At 42.7% G+C, this 25,406-nt stretch overlaps 1 protein-coding gene across 1 annotated transcript in view; it reads left to right on the top strand.

Moving 5' to 3' along the window:
* hk1 (hexokinase 1) overlaps positions 1-25,406 on the top strand; it is a 117,503-nt gene that overhangs the window by 44,615 nt on the left and 47,482 nt on the right. The window contains exons 4-8 of the mRNA XM_072558015.1: positions 5,502-5,621; positions 10,562-10,657; positions 15,879-15,978; positions 16,929-17,112; positions 17,677-17,832. Of these exons, the coding sequence (XP_072414116.1) occupies positions 5,502-5,621; positions 10,562-10,657; positions 15,879-15,978; positions 16,929-17,112; positions 17,677-17,832 (656 nt within the window). The remainder of the gene's footprint in view (positions 1-5,501; positions 5,622-10,561; positions 10,658-15,878; positions 15,979-16,928; positions 17,113-17,676; positions 17,833-25,406) is intronic.

Raw genomic sequence — 25,406 nt, 5'->3', positions numbered from 1 at the left:
TACATGGTTAGTATTTCCGGGTTCAAGTCCTACCTGTTCCAGAGGGGTATAATAACATCTCTGGACACATTAGAAATACAGGCTGAGGTGGGGTGCTGCAGATGCTGGAGATTAGAGTCCAGATTAGAGTGGTGCTGAAAAATCACAGCAGGTCAGACAGCATCCGAGGAGCAGGAAAATTGATGTTTCAGGTAAAAGCCCTTCATTAGGAATGGTGATGCCTTCCTGAGGAGGGGCTTTTGCCTGACACATCAATTTTCCTGCTCCTGGGATGCTGCCTAAGCTGCTGTGCTTTTCCAGTACCACTCTAATCTAGATTAGAAATACAGGTCATTCTGGTATGATGCTTGTGTTGGTAATGCGAGTTGGCTATAACGCGATTGACGAATTGTGGATGTGGTTTAGATAACATGAATTTTCTACTGACACAGGTATAGTGATCTTCGACAGTGCAATTTTCTATAAGTGGTTTTCTATCGTGTGATGTTCTATAGTGCGAAGTTGCACCAGTACGCACTGTACAGGTCAGTTGACAGTGAAGTACATACACCTACATATGATGAGGTAAAGATACAGGTAGAACTCTGGTATTTTCTGATCCATTACTCAGTCGTATAGAGACTAATTATCTTGCTTTGACTGGTCCATTTCAGTGTGTGGCTAATTTGGTACAGGTTTTGGAATGAACAAAACAACCCCTGAATTTAATGATAGTGAAGGTGGTAATGACGGGAACAGCCAGGCAAATGCCCTGTTCAGCTGAAGTTTACTGTTGAGTGCTGGAGCATCTTGCCCCTCTAGACCTTTTCAGCAGCTGGAACTCCCCAACCCTTTACCTCAACAAACAGAGGCTTTGTCCAGCCCGGTATGTGCCTCCCTTTCAGCATACCCTCCTTTTGAGTATGATTTGGATTTCTCTCCCTCAACCTGCAGAACAGCTGGAACTGTTTCCCATGTCTATAGTGAAAAGGAGACACCCCATAGAATATTAGATTAGATTAGATTAGATTACTTACAGTGTGGAAACAGGCCCTTCAGCCCAACAAGTCCACACCGACCCGCCGAAGCGCAACCCACTCATACCCCTAACCTAACACTACGGGCAATTTAGCATAGGTTACAGCACAGGAAGAGGCCATTCATCCCACTGTGCCTGTTCTAAGTGAAAAAAAAACAATGCTAGTTATCCATTCTGATCCCAGTTTCCATTACCTGGTCTGTAGCCTTGCGGTATATAGCACTTCAACTGTAGATCCAGGTATCTTTTAAAAGAGCTTTCCTAGTGATGCACACAATTAACAGAGAAGATTTTTATCAAAAGTTTTAATTGACTTTATTGCCCCAGTCTGGCAGTCAGCAAAAGGAATAGTGCTTGCTTTTAATCAAGCTGACAGTGGCCCTGAATGTTCACAAGCTCTAAGCGTAGACTTGATGTAAGTGTGCACCTAAACCAGTGAAGTGCTCTCAACAGTGAATCTGTTAGAAGAGAAATCGAGCCAAATGACCTGTCTCCTCCACCAGTAGATGTATATTCTCAGAAAAGTATGCAATTGGTAATTTTCACAGTACCTCTGCGCCCATCAACTCCACCCCCCAGAATAGATTGGGCTCTGAAGAGATGCATGAGTTTTAATACAGTTTGTTGACCAACCCACTTCCAGTTGGTGTGTTGCAGTGTAAATATTACAATGGAGCTGTATTCCAAGTGTTATCTTGACCAGACAGATAAAAGGAGACACAGAAAACGTACGGAAAAGTGAAGTATCTTGACAGCTCTACTTATGATCAAACTGTGTCTCATCTTCCACCACATCTCATCCAAATAATTATCCTTGCTTCCAAGCTCACCACTTGTCCGGTGCTTAGATACCACCACCTAAACCAAATGCTGCCACTTCTTTTCCCCGTGTGTCCCAACTTTAAATCCAGCTCACTGTCCCTCTAATGCAGCACAGGCTGTCAAACTGCTGTTGGGCCTTCCTCCAGAACACTCCACACTCAATGGAGAGCCAGATCTGTCAACCAGCTGGCTTCCAGGCACAAATCTTATTTACAGGCCTGATCAAAATTCTTCCTCCAGCATTTAAAAGTGTCTAATCTGGTTTAATTTGAGGTTTGTTAGAACTCAAGTTTCCAGCTGTGTCTTTGTAAAATTAAACTTAAATTATGTACAAAGACCTGCATTCACGCTCCTCTAACCAACAAAAACACATTGATTATGCTTATATAGATATTTTTAAACCAACTTATTAAATCACTACCAGAAGGATGTGGAAGCTTTCACGAGAGTGCAGCAGGATGTTGCCTGGTCTCTAGGGGATTGGCTATGAGGAAAGGTTAAAATGAGCAGGATTATTTTCACTAGAAAGATGGCGGCTGAGGGAAGACCTGATAAAGGTCTCCAGAATTGAGAGGCATAAATAGGACAGAGAGTTGGAGGCTTTTTCCCAAGGGTGACGTTTCAGTTACAAGGCGGTACAGGTTCAAGGTGTGAGGGAGGTTTTTCATGCAGAGAGTGATAGGAGCCTGAAATATACTGCCAGAAGAGGTGGTGGATGCTGGCACATTGGTGATATTTAAGAGGCAGCTGGATGGTTACATGAATAGGAAGGGAATAGAGGGATATGGACCAAAATAAAGGCAGGAGGTTTGTTTTTTTTTTTAAGTTTGGTTAGAGCATGATGACCATCACAGGCTCACAGGGCAAAAGGGCCTGTTCCTGTGATTTACTACTTTTTGTTCTTATTCTGACATCTTGTGACAGACTTCTGGAATAGGCAGGACTTAAACTTGGGCCTTCTGGCTCAAAGGTGGGGAATACTACCAATGAATCACAAGAGCCAGGGTGTCTTACTCCTTTATATTCATATAGATGAATGCAAAGAATTTTCTAATCAACCTCTTAAATGAGTACAAATATATTTTCCGAATCTACCTGATCAGAAATGTCATTTCACACCTCAGGAACAGGTGAGACTTGAATTTGGTTCAGAGTTAGGGAAGTTACCACTATACCACAGGGACCCCAGATGAGTACAGAGTTTGAGAGTTCTGCCATTGCTCCTGTGACTCTGCTTGGAAATTGTGTAAGTGTTGGCTGATGCAAGGACAAGATCATGTTTGACTATGGTATTTTAATCAACCTCTATAGAGATGTCATTACACACCTCGATCAGGTGGGACTTGAACCTGGGCTTCCTGGCTCAGAAATAGGGACACTATCATTGCACTACAGGAGCCCTGGATAAGTACAGAGAGAGAGATTTTTATTCAGCCTGTTCAGAGATGTTATGATACACCTCTGGATTGGGTGGGACTTTAACCTGGCTTTCAGGTGGGAATTCTACCAACGCACTACAAAGGCCCTCTAGATGAGTGCAGAGATGTTATGATACACCTCTGGGACAGGGAGGACTTGAAGCTTGGCTCAGAAGTAGGGGCACTACTGCTGTGTCACAAGCCTCTTTAGATTGGGACTGCTTTATATATTTTCTGATCAACCTGTTCAGAGTGTTATGACATGCCTCTGGACTAGGTGGGACCTGAACCAAGATCTCCTCATTCAAAGTAGGGGCACTACCACTTTGCCTAGATGAGTACAGTTTTTTTTCCTAAACAATCTGCTCAGGATTACTATCTCTCACCTCTGGAACAGGTGGGACTTGCAGAGGTAGGGTACTACCACTGCTTCACAGGCGATACTTAGATCAGTACAGATAAGTCCTCAATTAATGCCCAATACCTGAGTACAGTTAAACATCAAGGCTCCTTCAACAACACCTTCCAAACCTGTGACTTCTACCACCCAGAAAGATGAGGGCAGCAGACATTTGGGAACATACTGCCTACAAGTTCCCTTCCAAACCACGCAGCATCCTGGCTCGGAAATATATCACTGTTCCTTCAATGTTGCTGAATCAAAATCCTTCCTAACAGCATGTGTATAACCCTATGGACGATTCGGGTTGAAGACAACAACTCATTTACGGCAAATAGCAATGAGCAGTAAATGCTGTCAAGACAATAACACCCATAACGTAGGAAATAACAAAAAAACACACAACTAACTAGGATTGTAGAGCCTAAATCAGAAATTGAATATTAGAGATAAATCATATGCAGTAAACAAAATTAAGATTGAAAGAAAATGATGGGCCTAGAAGAGATAGTAAAAGCAAACAGTAAATTTTAAAATATAACCATTATTTTCTTTTAACATTTACAATTCTGATTAAATTATCAATGAGTGAAGCTTCATACCCCATAGAATTGAAGCTTGCAAATACTTTTCGCTATGACCTACCATGTTGTTAAAAATTCACTTACACCTGAATGCCCCAATTCTAATCTTTTGTGGAGAGTTTAAAGAGGAGATGGTGGATAAATATCATAACTTCATATTCTTCTACTGACTTCAGTTTTTTGATTTGAGAGCGACTGTTAATAGGACTGCTTGTGGAGAATTTGTCTATTTGGCCCACACATTCAGCACTTTCAGAAGGTTTTTTTTAGATTAGATTAGTTTACTTACAGTGGAAACAGGCCCTTCGGCCCAACAAGTCCACACCGACCCGCCGAAGCGCAACCCACCCAGACCCATTCCCCTACATTTAACCTTTCACCTAACACTTTGGGCAATTTAGCATGGCCAAGTCACCTAACCTGCACATTTTTGGACTGTGGGAGGAAACCCACGCAGACATGGGGAGAATGTGCAAACTCCACACAGAACAGTCGACTGAGGTGGGAATTGAACCCAGGTCTCTGGTGCTGTGAGGCAGCAGTGCTAACCACTGTGCCACCGTGCGCCCATGGTGCCTTAGTATTAGTATTTTCCTAAATAGGAGGAGATTATGACATTATCACAACACTGGACTAGTAATTCAGAACCTCTGGCTAATTTTCTGGGGACATGAGTTCAAATCTCGCCATGGCAAAATTTGCATTCAATGAAAGTCAAGAACAAAAAGCTAGCCTGATAGCTGCCTTGTGACCACTGTCGACTATTATAAAAACCTATCTGGTTCGCTTTGGGGAAGGAAATCTTCCACCCTTGACCCAACCTGACCTAAATGCAACTGCAGACTCTCATCTCTTTTGGGTTAATTGGCATGGGCAATAAAGGTTGGCTTAAGCAATGGCACCCATATTCATTGTTCCTTCAACAACACATGAACCTGAATGAAATAAAAATCTGGGTCATTTGTTTCAATTGCAATACTATATTTACTTCACTTTTTAAAAAAACTCTTTGAAATGTTAGCTTCTAATTAGATGCTGAAAACCGGAGAAATGCTTAGCAAAATAAAGTATATTCTGAAGGAAATTATAATCTCTACCTTTGGCCCATGTGCAATTGTGTGACCCTTTAGCCACTTCAAATATTCGACTCAAAATAAAAAAAATTGTTAAATACTGTTGCACAATTTGATGACAGCGTGCAAGACAAGAGAAGATTGTTGTTGTAAAGTCATATTTTGTTTCACCTTCTGCCTTTACAGCTTTTTGACCATGTTGCTGAATGCCTGGGAGATTTCATTGAGAAACAAGAAATCAAGGATAAAAAGCTTCCACTTGGCTTCACCTTCTCCTTTCCTTGCAGACAGAGCAAACTGGATGAGGTGAGAGTGAATGGACAAAGGTAGAGAGGAGGGAGCTAGTATTTAGCAAAGTACGGTGTTCAAAACAGAACTTAATTGTAGCTATTATTTTCATAGTACACTTTATTTATCAATTACAAAGCTTTATTTCATTTACTTTTAAAAACCAAATCTTTGACTTTGGATTTATAATTAATTGGTGGAAACCGGAGCAATCCTTTACACAGAAGTAATATATATACATAGAGAAAGAAATTATAATCTTTATCTTTTCAAATCGTGCCCTGACAAATCAAATAACTAATACTTGACAAATTTATTCAAATTCTTTGAGGAGGTAACAAGTAAGATAATTAAAGGTGAAGCAGTTGATGTAATATATTTGGATTTTCAGAGGGCCTTTGATATGGTACCAGTTAAGGTAAGAGTCCATGGTTTTGGACATAGTATATGAGCACAGAAGATGGTGAACTAATAGACAGAGTTGGGATAAGGGATGCATTTTCAGCAATCCGTGCACTATTTACAATATACTAATGTTCTCTAAGGTCTCCCCATGAATCTTGACCTTTGGAGGTTTGCTCCACAAAGCCAGGTTAGTGGAGCACTTTGGTCTTACTGATAGTCAGGGTGAGACCCATGCTCTCATACCTCCGTAAAAGTGTGGATGGTGATCTGGAGTTCATCCTCTGAATTTGTACATAAGCAAGCATCATCTGTGTACTGCAGCTTGATGACACTGGGGTGACTTTGGGTTTGACTTGAAGACAGCAGAGATGAAATAATTTCCCACTGGTTCTGTAAGTGAGCTCCATTCCAGTGGGGACTTTGTGGGCAGTGATTTGAAGTGTTGCCAGCAAGGTTGATTGAGAACAGATCAAATAAACCGTTATTATAGCCTTGCCACTCTTACTCCTGCCATCCTCAGCAACCGAGCCAACTGTGATGAAACACATTCAGCTGTTGCTCCTTTCCTTTTGGGTGGTCATTACCCCCATCAGTATTTGAAGTGATATAGCTGTCTTGTAGCAGTATGGTCAGAGCAGCTTCCACTCCCTGTCCAGTCTGCTTTCTCCACCTAGTGGTCATCCATTCCCTTCTTGCCTGCAATGTCACCACTTTCCTGTATGTGCTATCCATGATAGTGTTAGCCTTGTGGATGGTGTACAGTGTCACCCTGCTGCTCCAGCTCCGAGTTGCGGTTTCCAGGAACTGCAGCTGGAAACACTTCTGCAGATATTCTGGTCCCAGGTACTGGAGGTGTGTTTGACTTCCCACATAGACCAGGAGGAGCACGACACTGCTTTGAGCTCTCTGTCCTTAACTTATGGCATTATGTTAAACCCTTAAGATTCTCTGTAAAATCAAAAAAAGTTAATTCTCATAGGGTCCATTACTAGACATCTGACTATTGCACTTACAAATTATAAACTCAAATTAAATAAAGACCTCACAAAATTTGAGCAGTATAAATACTCACCTGGACTTTATTCACCTAATCAGCTGCTATCTCAAGCCTGACCTCACTTTTTTCGCTGTACCCCAGGCTGCCTTGCCGGGACGCTCTTCCAAAATGGAAGATAAGCCACAGCACCTGCTGCCGCTGTCTGAGCCTTGAAGATTCACGCATAAGACTCAAGGATCATTTTCTTACCTGCTTCAAACTGGTTGTATACAATCAACAACCTTTTCTTCTGTTTTTTTCAAATGATGGCATTCATGGTTTCTCCAGCACCCTCCCGTTGATGGTCATTCTGGAGGGGAGAGCAAACAGCCTGTGGTTGTGATATATGCCGGTACTAATGACAAGCTAAAAACAAAATTGGATGAGGTCCTAAAAGCAGAATTTAGAGAACAGGGAAGAAAGTTGAAAAGTAGGACCATCTTGGGATGGCGTGAGGGAAAGGGTTTCAGATTTGTGGGGCATTGGGACTGGTTATGGGATTGTACAAACTGGATGGGTTACACTTGGACAGGAGCAAGACTGATGTCCTTGAGGTGGTATTTGGTAGAGTGATTGGGAGGGTTTAAATTAGAGTGGTAGGGGGATGGGAACCAGAGGAGTAGGGCAGTAGATGCAGAAATTGAGGGAGAGGTAGAAACCAAGGCAATTATGACTAAGAACAGGAAGAGGCAGGGAAACACTGCTGAAAAGAGCAGGGGAGGCAGTCTCTGATATAAGTGTTTCAATGTGAGAATTATAACAGGCAAGGTAGATGAACTCCGCTTTGGTTAGTACTTGGCACTGTGACATTATCACGATTATGGAGACTTGGCGGAAAGAGGGACCAAACTGGCAGGTGAATGTACCAGAATTTAGATGTCTCCGGTGTGGTAGACAGGGATATAAAAGATGTGGGGTTGTTGCATTACTGGTAAAGGAGTATCTCACAGCTGTATTGAGGGAGAATACATCAGAGGACTCGTGCAGCAAGGGTTGAATTCAGGAATGGGAACAGTGAAATACTAGGGTATACTACAGGCCTCCCAACAGCCAGTGGGAGAAAGAGAAAAGAACATGTAGACTGATTTTAGAAATATGTTAAAAGAGCAGGGTTGTTGTGGTTGGTGATTTTAACTTCCCTATGTTGACTGGGACTCGCTTCATGCCCAGGAGTTTTGATGGGGCAGAATTTGTAAGGACCATTCAGGAGAATTTCTTGATACAATATGTAAACAATCCAACCAAGGGAAGGTGTTATACTGGATCTGGTTTTGAGAAATGAGCCTGGCCAAGTGAGTAAAGTTTAAGTGGGTGAGCATCTTGGGCGTAGTAACCATAATACTGTGAGTTTTAGGATATCTCCTGAATAGGGATAACAGCAGTCCTTGGGTGAAGGTGTTAAATGGAGGAAAGCAAACTACAACAATATTGAGCAGAAACAGGAGAAGTTTGATTGGAGACGGCTGTTTGAAGGTCCACATCGGACATGTGGGAGTATTTCAAATGGCAGCTGATAAGCGTTCAGGACCGGCATGTTCTTGCAAGAATGGAGGATAGGTATGGCAAGCTATGTGAAACTTGGATGACCAGGGATGTTATGACCTTGGTCAAAAGGAAAAGACAGTTATATGTAAGATCTAGGAGGATGGGAACTGACATACATCCAAAGAAAGACACCACTTTGGGACAACACACTCTTCCTAAGGACAGGCAAATCAAAGACACGCACAGGAATTCTTAGAGGAATTCTAACCAGAACTCCATCAGTAAACACATTGACTTAGATACTAACTACCTTCCCTTGGAAAGAAAAACCGGAAATGGCATCATCCACGTTAAAAAACCAAGACCTATAAACAGAGGTGGGACATACCACCAGTGCTTCACCAGAGATTCTTACTGATGAAGTTACCTAGTATGGTGACAAAATGTCTGAAAACACCTTCAAGCTCAGTGAGCTAACTTACAGACCTGATCATCAACCTGAGCTACAAATCTTCTCAAAAAAAAGCCTCTCAATAGTCAGCGGAAGATTAGGAGCAAATATGTTAAGAGATTGCAGATAGCTGCAAGAATAATAGGGTTGTAATAATAGGGGATTTTAACTTTTCTAACATTGTCTAGGATTGCCATAGTTTTAAGGGCTTGGATGGAGAGAAATTTAAGTGTGTTCAGACAGAATTTTGCATGCAGTATGTAGAAGGTCCTACTAGACAAGAGGCAAAACCTGATCTCCTCTTGGGAAATAAGGCAGGGCAAGTTATGGAAGTGTTAGTGACCATAATTCCATTAGTAAAATAGGTATGGTCCACAAGTTAAAGTTCCAATTTGGGGCAAGGCCAATTTTGATGGTCTGAGGCATGAACTTCTACATCTAAAAATTCATACTAGACTAATACCTAGAATGGATGGGTTGTCTTGGGGAGAAACATTGGATGGGATTGGCTTGTATTCACTGGCATTTAGAAGGGCAAGAGCCAACTTGATTGAAAAAGGTAAGATTGTGAAGGATCTTGGAGTGAAAATGGAAAAGATCCTGTCTCTCTCGAAAGAATCTAGAACTAGATTTAAGACACAGATTAGGATTTTGTTTGTCAGAGGATTGAGAGACTTTGAATCTCTTCCTCACAGGTGGTGGTAGCAGGGTTCTTGAATATATTTTAAAAGCAGAGGTGGCTAGATTCCTGCTCCTAACATATGTTTGTCATGACTTGGAGATGCCGGTGTTGGACTGGAGTGGACAAAATTCAAAATCACACAACACCGGGTTAAAGTCCAACAGGTTTATTTGGAAGCACTAGCTTTCGGAGTGTTGCTCCTTCATCAGGTGGTTGTGAACCTGATGAAGGTGCAGCACTCCGAAAGCTAGTGCTTACAAATAAATTTGTGAGATTATAACCTGGTGTTAGAAAGTGAGGACTGCAGATTTGGAGATCAGAGTCAAGAGTGTGGTGCTGAAAAAGCACAGCAGATCAGGAGAATCGATGTTTTGGGAATAAGCTCTTCATCAGGAGTGACATGATGAAGGGCTTATGCCTGAAACGCCGATTCCCCTGCTCTTCAGATGCTGCCTGACCTGCTGTGCTTTTCCAGCACCACACTCTCGACAATAACTGGTGTTGTGTGATTTTTAACCATGTTTGTCTGTTAAATTTGTATGTCAGAGCCCTTCTGCCAGTTGTTCCTTTTACTATTAATGAGGGCAGCTGTTGTCTGTATTTGTAATTTACTCCTCAAATCTGTAGATTGAGTGTTGAATGTTGCATAGTAAAGAGAAGCAATTTGAAACCAGGTGGCAAAGGCAGAGATTTATCATGAAAGCCACTCAAAACAATGTTCCAAAAATGAAACTATCATATTATACTAAGGGTAGCAGACCTTCAGTTACTTATTTTTAAATGTACTTTTCTCTTTCACTTTATGAAGTATTTGTTTTCAAAGTACATTGCTGTTCTATGAAACTTAAGTATTAGTTACAGAACTCATAGATATTCATGTAGTCCTCTTTCTGTCACAGAGTGTTCTGATCACATGGACGAAAGGTTTCAAAGCAAGTGGAGTGGAGGGTTCCGACGTTGTGAAGCTACTTCGCAAGGCTATCGACAAGAGAGGGGTACGTTTGAGTGAATAGATTATATTACTTAGTGTGGAAACAGGCCCTTCAGCCCAACAAGTCCACACCGACCCGCCAAAGCGCAACCCACCCAGACCAATTCCCCTACATTTACCCTTTCAGCTAACACTACAGGCAATTCACCTGACCTGCACATTTAGACTGTGGGAGGAAACCAGAGCACCCGGAGGAAACCCACACAGACACTGGGAGAATGTGCAAACTCCACACAGTCGCCTGAGGTGGGAATTGAACCCGGGTCTCTGGCCCTGTGAGGCAACAGTGCCTCCCACAAAGAGTAATCCACTGAGACCCATTTCCCTCTGACTAATGCACCTAACACTATGGGCAATTTAGCATGGCCAATTCACCTGGCCTGTAGGTCAGATAAACTTTCCATCCATATGGTGAATTGCTGTTTCCAACATTGTCGCATTGATCTGGACACTGAACCAAGAATTGCGAGAAACGCATAATGACTGGATTGATGTCACTGATCTAGGATCAAAATATTTATTGAATGATGCAACTGCTCATTATCCTAACCCTATGCATTATCTTCCTGGCGTACAATTCTATTGACACATGTCAAGTTCTGGTCCCCAATCAAAACTGTGACCCTTGAAGCTTTTTAATTGTGTGAGCACTTTAGATTGACAGAATGATTCACAGCAAAGATAAGTGTGAAGAGGTCTCTGTCTTTGCTGGCTCTCCAAAGGAGTGGAAAATGTGTTGCTGGAAAAGCGCAGCAGGTCAGGCAGCATCCAAGGAACAGGAGAATCGATATTTCGGGCATAAGCCCTTCTTCAGGAATGAGGAAAGTGTGCCAAGCAGGCTAAGATAAAAGGTAGGGAGGAGGGACTAGGGGGAGGGGCGTTGGGAATACGATAGGTGGAAGGAGGTCAAGGTGAGGGTGATAGGCCAGAGTGGGGTGGGGGCGGAGAGGTCAGGAAGAAGATTGCAGGTTAGGAAGGCGGTGCTGAGTTCGAGGGATTTGACTGAGACAAGGTGGGGGGGGCAGGGAAATGAGGAAACTGGAGAAATCTGAGTTCATTCCTTGTGGTTGGAGGGTTCCTAGGCGGAAGATGAGGCGCTCTTCCTCCAGCCGTCGTGTTGCTATGGTCTGGCGATGGAGGAGTCCAAGGACCTGCATGTCCCTGGTGGAGTGGGAGGGGGAGTTGAAGTGTTGAGCTACGGGTGGTTGGGTTGGTTGGTGTGGGTGTCCCAGAGGTGTTCTCTGAAACGTTCCGCAAGTAGGCAGCCTGTCTCCCCAATGTAGAGGAGGCCACATCGGGTGCAGCGGATGCAATAGATGATGTGTGTGGAGGTGCAGGTGAATTTGTGGCGGATATGGAAGTATCCCTTGGGGCCTTGGAGGGAGGTAAGGGGGGAGGTGTGGGCGCAAGTTTTGCATTTCTTGCGGTTGCAAGGGAAGGTGCCGGGAGTGGAGATTGGGTTGGTGGGGGGGTGTGGACCTGACGAGGGAGTCACGGAGGGAGTGGTCTTTTCAGAACGCTGATAGGGGAGGGAAGGGAAATATATCCCTGGTGGTGGGGTCCGTTTGGAGGTGGCGGAAATGACAGCGGATGATACGCTGTACATGAGGTTGGTGGGATGGTAGGTGAGGACCTGTGGGGTTCTGTCCTGGTGGCGGTTGGAGGGGTGGGGCGGGGCTCAAGGGCGGAGGAGCGGGAAGAAGAGGAGATGTGGTGCAGGGCATTGTCGACCACGTCTGGGGGGAAATTGCGGTCTTTGAAGAAGGAGGCCATCTGGGTTGTATGGTTTCGGAACTGGTCCTCCTGGGAGCAGATGCGGCGGAGACGAAGGAATTGGGAATGTGGGATGGTGTTTTTACAGGGGACAGGATGGGAGGAGGTGTAGTCTAGGCAGCTGTGGGAGTCGGTCGGTTTATAATAAATGTCTGTGTTGATTCGGTCGCCAGAAATAGAAATGGAAAGGTCTAGGAAGGGGAGGGAGGAGTCTGAGACGGTCCAGGTGAATTTGAGGTCGGGTTGGAAGGTGTTGGTAAAGTGGATGAACTGTTCAGCCTCCTCGTGGGAGCACAAGGTAGCGCCGATACAGTCATCGATGTAGCGGAGGAGAAGGTGGAGGGTGGGGCCAGTGTAGCTGCGGAAGATGGACTGTTCCACATATCGTACGAAGAGGCAGGCATAGCTGGGGCCCAAGCTACCTAGACGACGACACCTCCCACCCTGCCCCCTGTAAAAATGCCATCCCTTCCGCCTAGGAACCCTCCAAACACAAGGGATGAACTCAGATTTCTCCACTTTCCTCATTTCCCCTCCCCCTACCCTGTCTCAGTCGAATCCCTCGAACTCAGCACCATCTTCCTAACCTGCAATCTTCTTCCTGACCTCTCCGCCCCCACTCCCACTCCAGCCTATCACCCTCACCTTGACCTCCTTCCACCTATTGCATTTCCAACGCCCCTCCCCCAAGTCCCTCCTCCCTACCTTTTATCTTGGCCTGCTGGACACACTTTCCTCATTCCTGAAGAAGGGCTTATGCCCAAAACATCGATTCTCCTGCTCCTTGGATGCTGCCTGACCTGCTGCGCTTTTCCAGCAACACATTTTCAGCTCTGATCTCCAGTCCTCACTTTCTCCTCTCTAAAGGAGCAGTTCACCCTGCCACTCCCTTATCGTCTTTATACAACCTTGTACCTTCTTTTTAAGCTAATTTCAGATCCGTCATGAAAGCCTCAATCAGACCTCCCTCCATCATGTTTTTAGGCAGTGCATCATAGATCCTAACGCTGAGGGAATGCTTCTCCTCAGATCACCATTACCTCTTTGCCCTTTTCTGCCCTTTTGTTCTTGATTCTTCCTTCAATGGCACTGTTCCCCTTTCCCTTCTGGCCATAACCCTCGTGGTTTTGAATACTTCCATCAAATCTCCTCTCAACCTTTTTCAAGGGGAACAGTTCCAAGTTCTCTAATTTGGCAATATAACTAAATTTTTGCATCCTAGGTTCCATTTCTGTGAATGTTTTCTGCACCTTTTTTGCTGGTTCCACATCATTTCCAAAATATAGCGGTCAGAACTGGACATAATGTTCTAGTTAAGGCCAAATCCATTTACAACTTTATGCAAGTTTTAACATAGCTTCCTTGCTTTTGCACTCTGTGTTCCTATTAATGAAACCTGGGATATTGTACATGTTTTTAACAAGCTCTCAACCTGATCTTGCACCTTCAGTGACTTATGTTTCAATCTGTCAGTGCTTTGTATGCCTCCTTACACTTGACAATTCCTCTAATTTTTTACCGTCTCCAGATTTGAGTTGTTGCCTGCACAACAGTGATTCAGATCATCAATGTAGAAATAGCAGGACACCCAACAGTAGCCTATAGAGAACTCCACTCTCACTATGACAAACTTTCCTCCATCCCAAACACATCCTTTAACCATTGCACTCTGCTTCCCATCACTTAAAAAAACATCCAATTTCATGTCTCTGATGCTACCATTTCTTTTATGCTCTCGCTTTTATTTAATGGTGCACATTAATCTGTTGTACGGCACTGTATCCAATACCTTTTGGCAGTCCATGTACAGCACACCAATAGCTTTACCCTCCAACCCCTCTCTGTTGCTTCAACAAGAAGTGCACAGTTTGCCTGTAACAGATCATGTAGTTTTCGTTAATCAACGTCCACTTTCCCAAGTGGCTTTTAGAACATAGAACATTACAGCGCAGAACAGGCCCTTCGGCCCTCAATGTTGCACTGACCTGTGGAACCAATCTGAAGCCTATCTATTCTACGCTATTCCATTTTCATCCATATGTTTATCCAGTGACCATTAAAATGTCTTTAAAGTTGGTGGGTCTGCTACTGTTGCAGGCAGGGCATTCCATGCCCCTACTTCTCTGAGTAAAGAAAGTGCCTCTGCCATCTGGCCTGTATCTATCGTTCCCCAATTTAAAGCTATGTTCCCTCATGCTATCCATCACCATCCAAGGAAAAATACTCTCACTGCCCACCCTATCTAACCCTCTGATTATCTTATGTCTCAATTAAGTCACCTCTCAACCTTCTTCTCTCTAATGAAAACAGCTTCAAGTCCCTCAGCCTTTCCTCATTAGACCTTCCTTCCGTACCAGGCCACATCCTAATAAATCTGCTCCGTACCTTTTCCAATTTTGTCCCATATTATTGTTTCAGGACTCAATAGGATGAGGGGTTCTTCTGTATTGTACAGTTCTGATTCTTGAGAATAATGCCTTGCTTAGTTTAAATTTGAACAAAGCTTGGAAGTTAACTGTTAATCATCATCTGGCCAGTATGTATTCTCGTGGCAACACATCTACCAATCAGACTCCACTTGTTCACTAATCAGCACTCTATTCTAATACTGTATGAAATGTTGCACTTTAGGTTGGTATCCTTACAGATGTTGTGATGAGTGCAAGATGAAATACTTGGGCAAAATGTGTCTTTTTCAGTCACTATTCTTATCCTGCGTTAATATAGCTAAGAATTTGAGGGGAAATGTAAGGAGGTAATAATAAGTCTTAGTTTACCCAATGGGCAGTCTTCATATATCAACCTGGATTATGATTGGGAGCAGGATGCTGAGTAGGTTTTAGTCACTGGGTACTGGAGCTGTTTCTCATGGCTGGGATCCATATATGCCAGGGGCAGAAGGGTATTTTTCTCCAATCCACTATCAAGGAGCTTTCCTACTCAGAGTGAGTCATATATTAATATTTATTTTGCTTCTTGTGAATGCAGAAGACAACAGCATAACTTTTTAAAGAATCTCTAGCTGGGTAACACAATTAACATCTTAGCCCAAGACATTTTGGGAGTATGTAGTGGGTTGGATGAGATTTCCTACAATAAAAATGATTCATTTAGAGGGGCAGATGAAGGAGACTGATCAAATGATTTAAGAATAAATGGCCTGGATGAAGTCCTTTGCCATAGGCAGTCAGGAAGCATATTTTCATACAGTGGCTCCTTTGTTGTATAGGGACCACTATTCAGAGCTCGTTTAGATCAGTCCAATCTTTGAGCTATGTTGTGCAATGTTTGTAAAGCTCAAAGGTTTCCCATGGGACTATGGGAAACTGTCAGATCCAGGCAAGCTTCATATCTATAAATAGAGGGCCAACATCTTATCAATCTCCTCTGTGTTCAATTTATTAATTTTCCTGAACTGTCTATGGCTAAGTGTTGTTTTCCTTCTTCTCAAGGACTATGACGTAGATATTATGGCTGTGGTGAATGACACTGTTGGCACCATGATGACCTGTGGATTTGATGACCAGCGCTGTGAAGTTGGTCTTATTATAGGTAACAACTTATTTAATAACTGTCAATTGTATGACTGTGCAGCATTGACTGGTGTGAAAATGTGTCATAAACACTGGAAAATCCAAGGTTCGGTTCCTAGGTTGAGCTCCACTATTAAGATACAAAAGCCATGACTGATGTCATACAGTTGTGAGATAATATTAATAGTGAGGCTTGGGTTCACCTGCTTCCCAGCTACAGAAATGTGGACAGAGTTGGCTGGTGAGTGGTGACAGCAACATAAAAAATCTTTTTGTTTTCAATTCCTTGAAAGGTAGCGGTTGCCCCGATTGCACAGCAATCACCAGCCATGAACACATTAATTTTCACCTCTCCTTCTGACCAGCCCTTGTCATAGTATGATACAATGCACCCAATGCCTGACCAGCATTGGTATTTTTCCAAATTAAACAGTGTGAGGAATCCATCCACCCTCTCCCCAGTCCCAAGCACAAGAGAAAACTATTCCCTAGCCTCCCACTGAACCCCAGGCATGAGCAAGTGCTCCTCCTCTCTGGTCGGCAGCACCCTTTCACCTGGAACCCTTGCTTCCCAGTGTTTGCCAAAGAACATTCTTGAATGTCTCCAGTGTTGTTCATCTGCTTATGCCCGAAACATCGAATCTCCTGCTCCTTGGATGCTGCTTGACCTGTGCTTTTCCAGCAACACATTTTTCAGATCTGCTACCAAATCTCTGCTATCTGTCAGTTGCTGAAATTGTTATGTATCAAAGGCCTGACCTCTAAGTCACTAGTGCCTTGTGTGTGTGCACCCTTACTGCTTCTGATCAGGGCTCCTGCAGAGAGAATGATGTGTTAGCTGTCAGAGATCAGCATGTGGTTTGTACTCCATGCAGAGTCTGCATTGGGAGGAGAACAGAAACTTAAAAATTGGTTTTAAAAATACTTGCTTCTGAACTGATAGAATATTCTATCTGAATTGATGTGCAGGTACTGGCACTAATGCCTGTTACATGGAGGAGCTGAGACATATAGACTTGGTGGAAGGTGATGAAGGACGGATGTGCATAAACATCGAGTGGGGAGGTTTTGGAGATGATGGCTCACTTGAATCGATCAGAACTGAATTTGATCGGGAAATAGATCGTGGTTCCCTCAATCCAGGAAAGCAGTTGTAAGTTCATGTTTTATATTTGTTTTATTAACTGCAAAGCTGCTTGCTTGAGGTGGAACTTCCCTAGACTAATTGGTAGGAGTGTACCTCCAGTTAGTAGTTGGCTGATCACCTGGTACTATCACTGTTTAATTAGGTGACAAAACAGGCGATGAGACATCATGTTATTGAGAGAAAGTTGGCTCTTTAAACATGGTGCTTTATCTTGGGCATCCTGAGAAAAGCGCTGTAGAAGATTTGAGTCTGTCTTTAGCAAAGATAGGAAGTTATGCATTTAAAGCTGCCACAATCTGCCCTTGAGCAAATAATGGAACAGAGACCGTTTCAATTAAAAACAGTGACTATTTTAATGTTGAGGAAGTTGATTATAGTTTGCTGTTTTCCAGTACCACAGCTTTCAGGTGCTGAGTACTATGAGCACAAAATTAAATTTTTTGAAAGCTTATGATTGTTGCTAGACTGGAGAATGTAGGTATTTTACTAATGCCCAACCAGAAAAGAATTGATACTTAATTATTAAGAAGCGAGATGGATGAGTTCTATCTGTGTAACTTACTTGTGCAGGTTTGAGAAAATGATCAGTGGAATGTATATGGGAGAACTCGTGAGGCTCATTCTTGTCAAGATGGCCAAGGAAGGACTGATCTTTGAAGGAAACATAACGCCAGAACTGCTTACCAAAGGCAAATTGGAAACAAAACATGTGTCTGCCATTGAGAAGTAAGTAACACTTGGAGCTGTACTAATTCCATAACACCGTATTGTTAGATTAGATTAGATTCCCTACAGTGTGGAAAAAGGCCCTTCGGCCCAACAAGTCCACACCGACCCTCCGAAGAGTAACCCACCCAGACCAACGCACCTAACCTATGGGCAATTTAGCATGGCCAATTCACCTGACCTGCACATCTTTGGACTGTGGGAGCACCCGGAGGAAACCCACGCAGACACACTCAGGCGCCCGAGGCTGGAATCGAACCCTGGGACCCTGTTACTGTGAGGCAGCAGTGCTAACCACTAAGCCACAGTGCTGCCCAGAAGTTGCCCATTGTTTTTTTCCATCTCAAATATTGTGGATAGCATGTCATTTTTATCCTTTCTGCTTCCTTCTGAATATTAATTGACTACAGCTCCACAGGAATTGATGTTCTCCATTTCAGAGGCTTTTTGCTGATAAATTCACTATTGGAGTAATGTTCTGAGATCAGACGGCTAGCGTGAGCATGGCAGGTTAGACAATCACAGTTTGAGTGATGTATTCTGATGAATGCCAGATTGATGAGGTTCGAACAGTAACAGTGACCGCTGAGACTGATCGTCTGGATGTAATTTTAAAAAAAATATACTTGTTGCATATGAGCATCACTGGCTGGCCAGTATTTATTGCAAGTCCCCAATTACCCTTTAGAAAGTGGTGGTGAGCTGCCTTCTTGAACCACGACATTCTAGTGTAGTGCTGCTGAATGTTCATGAACTTTTCAGAAATGAATTAAATGCAATTTATTTCATAAAATATGATAAGGTACATTCCAACTCATTTCATCCAAAATTCCAAAATCACTTGCCAGTTGTCCCAGTTCTTAACTTTCGTCAAAGATAATTTGGTTGCAAAAAAGTGACTAATCATTTATGTGCTTTCAAACATAACTTTAAGTTGTTAAACTAAAGTTTAAAGTAGTGGATTTATGGAGGCATTTGAGAAACTGATCACCACTCCAGAAGTAAATACAGTTTTAAAAGATTGGAGTGGATTGCATTTGAATCATCCCGTACAGAAGAGGGACTTTGGCCTATTGAATCTATAACACCAAAACCACCTCCTACCTCCACTAGACCCACTTTCCTGCATTAAGCCCATAGCCTCGAATATTATGACATTTCAAGTGCTCATCTAAGTACTTTTTAGAGACGTTTTTAAGATTGAGGTTTCTTGCCTCAACTATATTCCAGTTCCCCGCCACCCTCTGCATGAAACCATTTTTCTTCAAATCCCCTCTCAGCCTCCTGCCATTCATCTTAAACTTATGCTCCCTTGTTATTAACCGTTCAACTAAGGGGAGCAGCTGCTTTCTATTCATCCTGTTCGTGCCCCTCAAACCTTATAGCCTCTGTCAGGATCCACGTCATCATCTCTACTCCAAAGATAACAACCTGATCTTATCCAGCCTCTCTTCATGGCTGAAATGCCTCCTTCCAGGAAATATCTTGGTGAATCTCCTTTGCATCCCTTCTAATGCAATAATATCCTTCCTATAGAAGTGCGCACAGAACCAGCTATGGTTCTGTACAGCTCCAACACAACCTCCCTGCTCTAATAATCTGTGCCACGACTGATAAAGACACTCATTCCAGTGTACTGTTTTTACCGCCCTACTAAACTGTCCCACCACCTTCAAGGGTCTGTGGATAAGCACTCCAGCATATCTCTGTTCCTCTGAGAATCCTAATTTCTGATCATTCATGGAATAATGTAGACTGCGTTGGTCTTGTAAGGTCAGAGTGGCCAATGAGGATACTTAATAATCCATCATTAAGCTTGTTGGGGGATTTGAACAAAGAGCAGATATATTCATTAGAAATCTAAATTATTATTGCAGCTTGCAAAATCAAGATTTGTTGGAAGTGAAATGGTCTGTAATTCTTTTTCAATCAGACCATCACATTGTCATAGAAATAGGGGTTTGGGACGGTGCCTTGGTTAGACCTACTTTTTTTGTCACTGACAGACGTGCATAGTTCAGTTTGGATTTTGGGAGGAACATAGAACATTACAGTACAGGCCCTTCGGCCCTCGATGGTTTCACAGGTCGGTGCAACAATCTGAAGCCTGTCTATCCTATACTATTCCATTTTCATCCATATATTTATCCAATGACCATTTAAATGCCCTTTAAAGTTGGCGAGACTACTACTATTGCAGGCAGGATTTTCCACGCCCCTATTACTCTGAGTAAAGAATCTACCTCTGACATCTGCCTTACATCTATCACCCCTCATTTTAAAGCTATGTCCCTTCATGCTAGCCATCACCATCTGAGGAAAAGACTCTCACTGTCCACCCTGTCTAACCCTCTGATTCCTGTATGTCTCAATTAAGTCACCTCTTGCCGCCTTTTCTCTAATGAAAACAGCCTCAAGTCTCTCACCCTTCCCTCCATAAGACCTTCTCTCCATACCAGGCAACATCCTAGTAAATTGCCTCTGAACTCTTTCCAAATCTTCCACGTCCTTCCTATAATGGGGTGACCAGAACTGTACACAATACTGCAAGTGCAGCTGCATCAGTTTTGTACAGCTACAACATGACCTCATGGCTCCGATACTCAATCCCTCTACTAATAAAAGCTATGCCTTCTTAACAACCCCAATCAACCTTGGTGGCAACTTTCAAGGATCTATGTACATAGACACCGAGATCTCTCTGCTCATCTACACTACCAATACTCTTCATTCTTATCGCTCCTTCCAAAGTGAATCACTTGACACTTTTCCACATTAAACTCCATTTGCCACTTCTCAGCCCAGCTCTGCAACTTATCCATGTCCCTCTGTAACCTGCAACATCCTTCGGCATTGTCCACAACTTCACCGACCTTTCTGTCATCTGCAAATTTACTAACCCATCTTTCTATGACTCGTCCAGGTCATTTATAAAAATGACAAATAGCAGTGGCCCCAAAACAGATCCTTGCAGTACACTCCTAGTTACTGAACTCCAGAATGAATATTTCCATCAACCACCACTCTTTCAGCTAGCCAATTTCTGATCCAAACCGCTAAATCACCCTCAATCCCATGCCCCTCTGTTTTGTGCAATAGCCTACCGTGGGGAACCTTATCAAACATCTTGCTGAAATCCATATACACCACATGAACCGCTTAGAAAAGGTAGCTGGAAGACTTGCTGTAGCTTGTAAATAGTGGATGAAATTGCCAATGGTCCTCTCAGAACACCATCTGCTTGAATAATTAGCTTGGGAAGAGCTATATTGAATCTGTGGGTCAGACTGGAATAAAGAAGTCTGTGTATGTCTAAGGCCAGGCCAAAGAGCTGAGGAGTCCACAGTCACGAGGTTTTTGAAAGAAAATTGGGGGATTCCTTAATTAAAAGTTAATGGAAGGACCCCCAAATAATGTACATCTTGAGTAATAGTGAGGAAAATTCTAAAGTACATTCTGGAGTACTGTTGTCTATTTCTTATATTGGTCCAAAGAAATGTGAATGAACCTTCAAGATTTCATAAGATGAGGGAATTTTGTCAGGAGGAAGTAGAATTTAGTTTACAAAGACATGTTATAAATTATAATGTTAAGTCAGTAATGCTTGCTTTCATAGAATCATTGAATCCCTATAGCATGGCAGCAGGCAAAATGGCCCATCGAGTCCACACCGACCCTAGCCTTATACCTGCACTTCCCATGCAAATCCACCCTAGCCCGCATGGTCCTGGATCCTCTGGGCTGGAATTGAACCTGGGTCTCTAGCACTGTGAGGCAGCAGTGCTAACCACTCAGCCATTGTGCTTTGGTAATCTTTGCTTGAAAAAGTGTAATTTTGAGGCAGCTTAGTTGGTTAATTGCAGCGGTTTCAGATTTTTTTTCTGAAGGTTGACAAAAATTCCTTAACAGATTCATATCAAAACTGAAGTCTCTTGGTGTATCTTTGCATCTTTAAACTAGGATAAAATTGAAGCTAACAAGATTATTGGACAAACTTTATTGTATATAGCAGTTGGCAACACTACTGTTTCTAAGATTTTTCTGGACAGGGTTTGCAGATGATCCAAAATGGGTAATATTGAGGAGGTGGGGAGGCTGCAGAAAGATTTAGACAGATTAGGAGAATGGGTAAAGAAGTGACAGATGAAATACAATGTGGCAAAGTGTGAAGGTCACGTACTTCATAGGAAGAATAGAGGCATGGATTATTTTCTAAATAGGGAGAAAATTCAAAGTCTGAAGTGCAAAGGAACTTGAGAGTCTTCGACCAGGTTTGCAGGTTGAGTTGGTAGTTAGGAAAGCAAATACAATGTTGTCATTCATCTTGTGAGGAGTAAAATGTAAATCGGGAAGGTATTTTGAGGCTTCATAAGGCTCCGGTCAGAACTCGTTTAGAGAATTGTGAGCAATTTTGGCCCTGGAGCAGGTCCGAAGGAGGTTCACAAAAATGTTCCCAGGAATGAAAGGCTTAAAATATGAAGAATGTTTGAGGACTCTGGGACTATACTCGATGGAGTTGAGAAAGATACCTGATTGAAACTTACAGAATACTGAATGGCCTGCACAGAGTGGATGTTGGGAAGGAGAGGTGAGGACCCAAGGGCACAGCCGAAGAGTAAAGGGAACACCCTTTAGAATGGAGATAAGGAGACACATCTTTAGCTGGAAAGTGGAGAATCAGTGGAATTCATTGCCACAGAAGGCTCTGGAAGCAAAGTCATTGAGCATATTTAAAACAGAGATAAGTTCTTAATTGCCATGGGGATGAAACATTGTGGGAAGAAAGTAGGAAAATGGGGTTGAGTGGCAGAGCAGACTGAATGGATCGATTGGCCTAGTTTCTGCTCCTATGTCTTATGGTCTAATGCAAACTATAACAAAGGGAATACCAGGAACAAAAGAGCAGATTCTTCACTGTGGTCATCAACATAACATAGAAGGTAGGTGTGACTCAAAAAGAGTGATATGTTTTTATTGTTGTAGGTCAGTCATGTAAAGGTAAATTGTTAAACCAGTGGAAGGTATGCATGACGAGTGTTCATTGGTGCAGAAAGCTGCGTTAAAGAGGTGAGGCCTGTGGGAAACCAAACCCTTCTAATGTTGTTAGTGGGCATAAAATTAAGTGTTCATATTTGGAGGAGAAGTCACTGTTTTTGTCCAAGGAAGAATCCAAAAGAATAGTTATTCAAAGAGATATAGATTCAGGTCCAAGCTTACTAGCAAAAGACTTCGACTTAAGAATGTGTGTTGAATAACCAATGTAAAGGGTATTGATGGAAAGATTGTGCCTATCCCATTGTATCAAGTGAATTTATACTGTGGCCCAAATGGAAAGGAAGTAACGTTGGCAACAGGAAGTTGATAAGATGCTAGGAAGATTAGGAAAAAGGCGAAACAAAGCTGACCTATAGAGTATACTTCGAAAGCGGAATGATGCCAACAAACCAAAGTTATGGTTCTTTGCCTGAATGAAGGAAGCATTTGCACCAAGGTAGACTATCTGAAGGCACAAATTGAAATACATGAATATGATCTAATTCCCATTTCAGAAACAGTGTTGCATGGTGACCAGGGAACTGAATATTCAAAGAAACTTGATGTTTAAAAAATAAAAAAAGATAATGGATATATAGATTCGTACAGTACAGAAGAGGCCCTTTGGATAATTAGTTAGTGCTGAATCAAACTGCTCCAAATCTCCACTAGTCAGTCCCACACACTAACACTTAGCTCAAGGCTTTAAATGTTATGATATTTCAAGTGCTCAACCTTTTTAAAGTTGACGTTTCCTATTTCAACCATCTTCCCAGGCTGTGCATTCCAAATTTCCACCATCCTCTGGGTGAAAAAGCTTTTCCTCAAATCCTGTAATCCTCCTCGTGACTTTTAAAATTATGCCTCTTGTTATTGACTATTTAACAGAGAACAGCTGCTTTCTATCCACCCTGTCCATGCCCCTCAATCTTCCACTGCCCTATCAGATTTCTCTCATCTCACCTCAACTTTCTCTGCTTCAAAGAAAACAATCTGAGCTTATCCAGCCTCTCTTCATAGCTACAATGTTCCATCACAGGAAACATCCTGGTGAATCTGCTTTGCAATTCATCCAGTGCAATCACTTTCTTTTAGTGCAGTAACCAGATCTGCCCAACTAAGTCTTTTAGAGATTCAACAGAATCTACTTGGTTTTATAATTTATGCCATGACTGATGAAGGCAAGCATCGCGTATGTTTTTACTACACTCTTTAATCGGTCCTGAATTCAGGGATCTGTGGACACAGACCCCCAAGGGTACCCTATTCCTCTGAGCTTCCTTGTATCCTGCCATTCATTGAATACTCCCATGTCTTATCCCATCCTGCATCACCTCTCACTTTTCAGGATTAAATTCCATCTGATCAATAAGTCTATATCATCCTGTAACTTAAGCCATTCCTCCTCACTGTCAGCCACCCAGCCAATCTTTGTGCTATCTGCAAGCTTGATTATCTTGTCTCCCACATTCTCAATTATTTTCCTTTTGTACATATAAAATTAACAGTAAGGGACCAAGCACTTAGCCCATTTATATATCAGAGGACTTTGACCTCCAGTCACACAAACAGCCTTCTACCAGGTACTCTGTCTTTCAGCACCTGGCAAATTTTGGAACCATTATGACAAGTTACTCAGGATCCTATGTATTTTTACCTTCTTTATCAGTCTCCCATTTGGGACCTGGTTAAAGGCTTTGCTGAAATCCTTATGAAGTATGCTAACTGCACTCCCCCCATCTACACCCCTGGTCACCATCTCAAAAGAAATCTATCAGATTTGTTAGGTGTCACCTCCATAAAGCCACACAGACTATACCTGATCAAACCTTGATTTGGAGATGCTGGTGTTGGACTGGGGTGTACAAAGTTAAAAATCACACAACACCAGGTTATAGTCCAACAGGTTTAATTGGAAGCACACTAGCTTTTGGAGCGACTATCACCTGATGAAGGAGCGGTGCTCCGAAAGCTAGTGTGCTTCCAATTAAACCTGTTGGACTATAACCTGGTGTTGTGTGATTTTTAACTTTGATCAAACCTTGCCTCTCTAATGAAGTTGAATTATCTCCTTCAGAATTTTCTCCATTAGTTTCCCTGTCACTGATGTAGACCCACTGTCTTTAATTCCTGAAGAAGGGCTCATGCCTGAAACGTCGATTCTCCTGCTCCTTGGATGCTGCCTGACCTGCTGCACTTTTCCAGCAACACATTTTCAGCTCTGATCTCCAGCTTCTGCAGTCCTCACTTTCTCCCTACTGTCTGTAGTTCCCTGGTTTATCTTTACAACACACCTTGACAAGTGAAACCATGTTAACTGTCCTCCAGTCCTCTCCCACCTCCTGTTGACCAGAGAGGTATTAAAATCTTGGTTCAGAGTCCCTGTAATTACCTCCCTCACGTCCCACAACAGCTTGGGATACAACTTGTCCGGACTTGGGATTTGTCCATATAGAGATTGGTACCAGGTGGACCTCATTGACTAGAAGGTTCTTGATTGGGGTTGTTAACCTGGGTCAATCGGGAAAACCTTGGCTGAC

This window comes from Chiloscyllium punctatum, chromosome 38, assembly GCF_047496795.1.
Source record: "Chiloscyllium punctatum isolate Juve2018m chromosome 38, sChiPun1.3, whole genome shotgun sequence".
Taxonomy (NCBI): Eukaryota; Metazoa; Chordata; class Chondrichthyes; order Orectolobiformes; family Hemiscylliidae; genus Chiloscyllium; species Chiloscyllium punctatum.
This window is presented reverse-complemented; position numbering and strand designations above follow the sequence as displayed.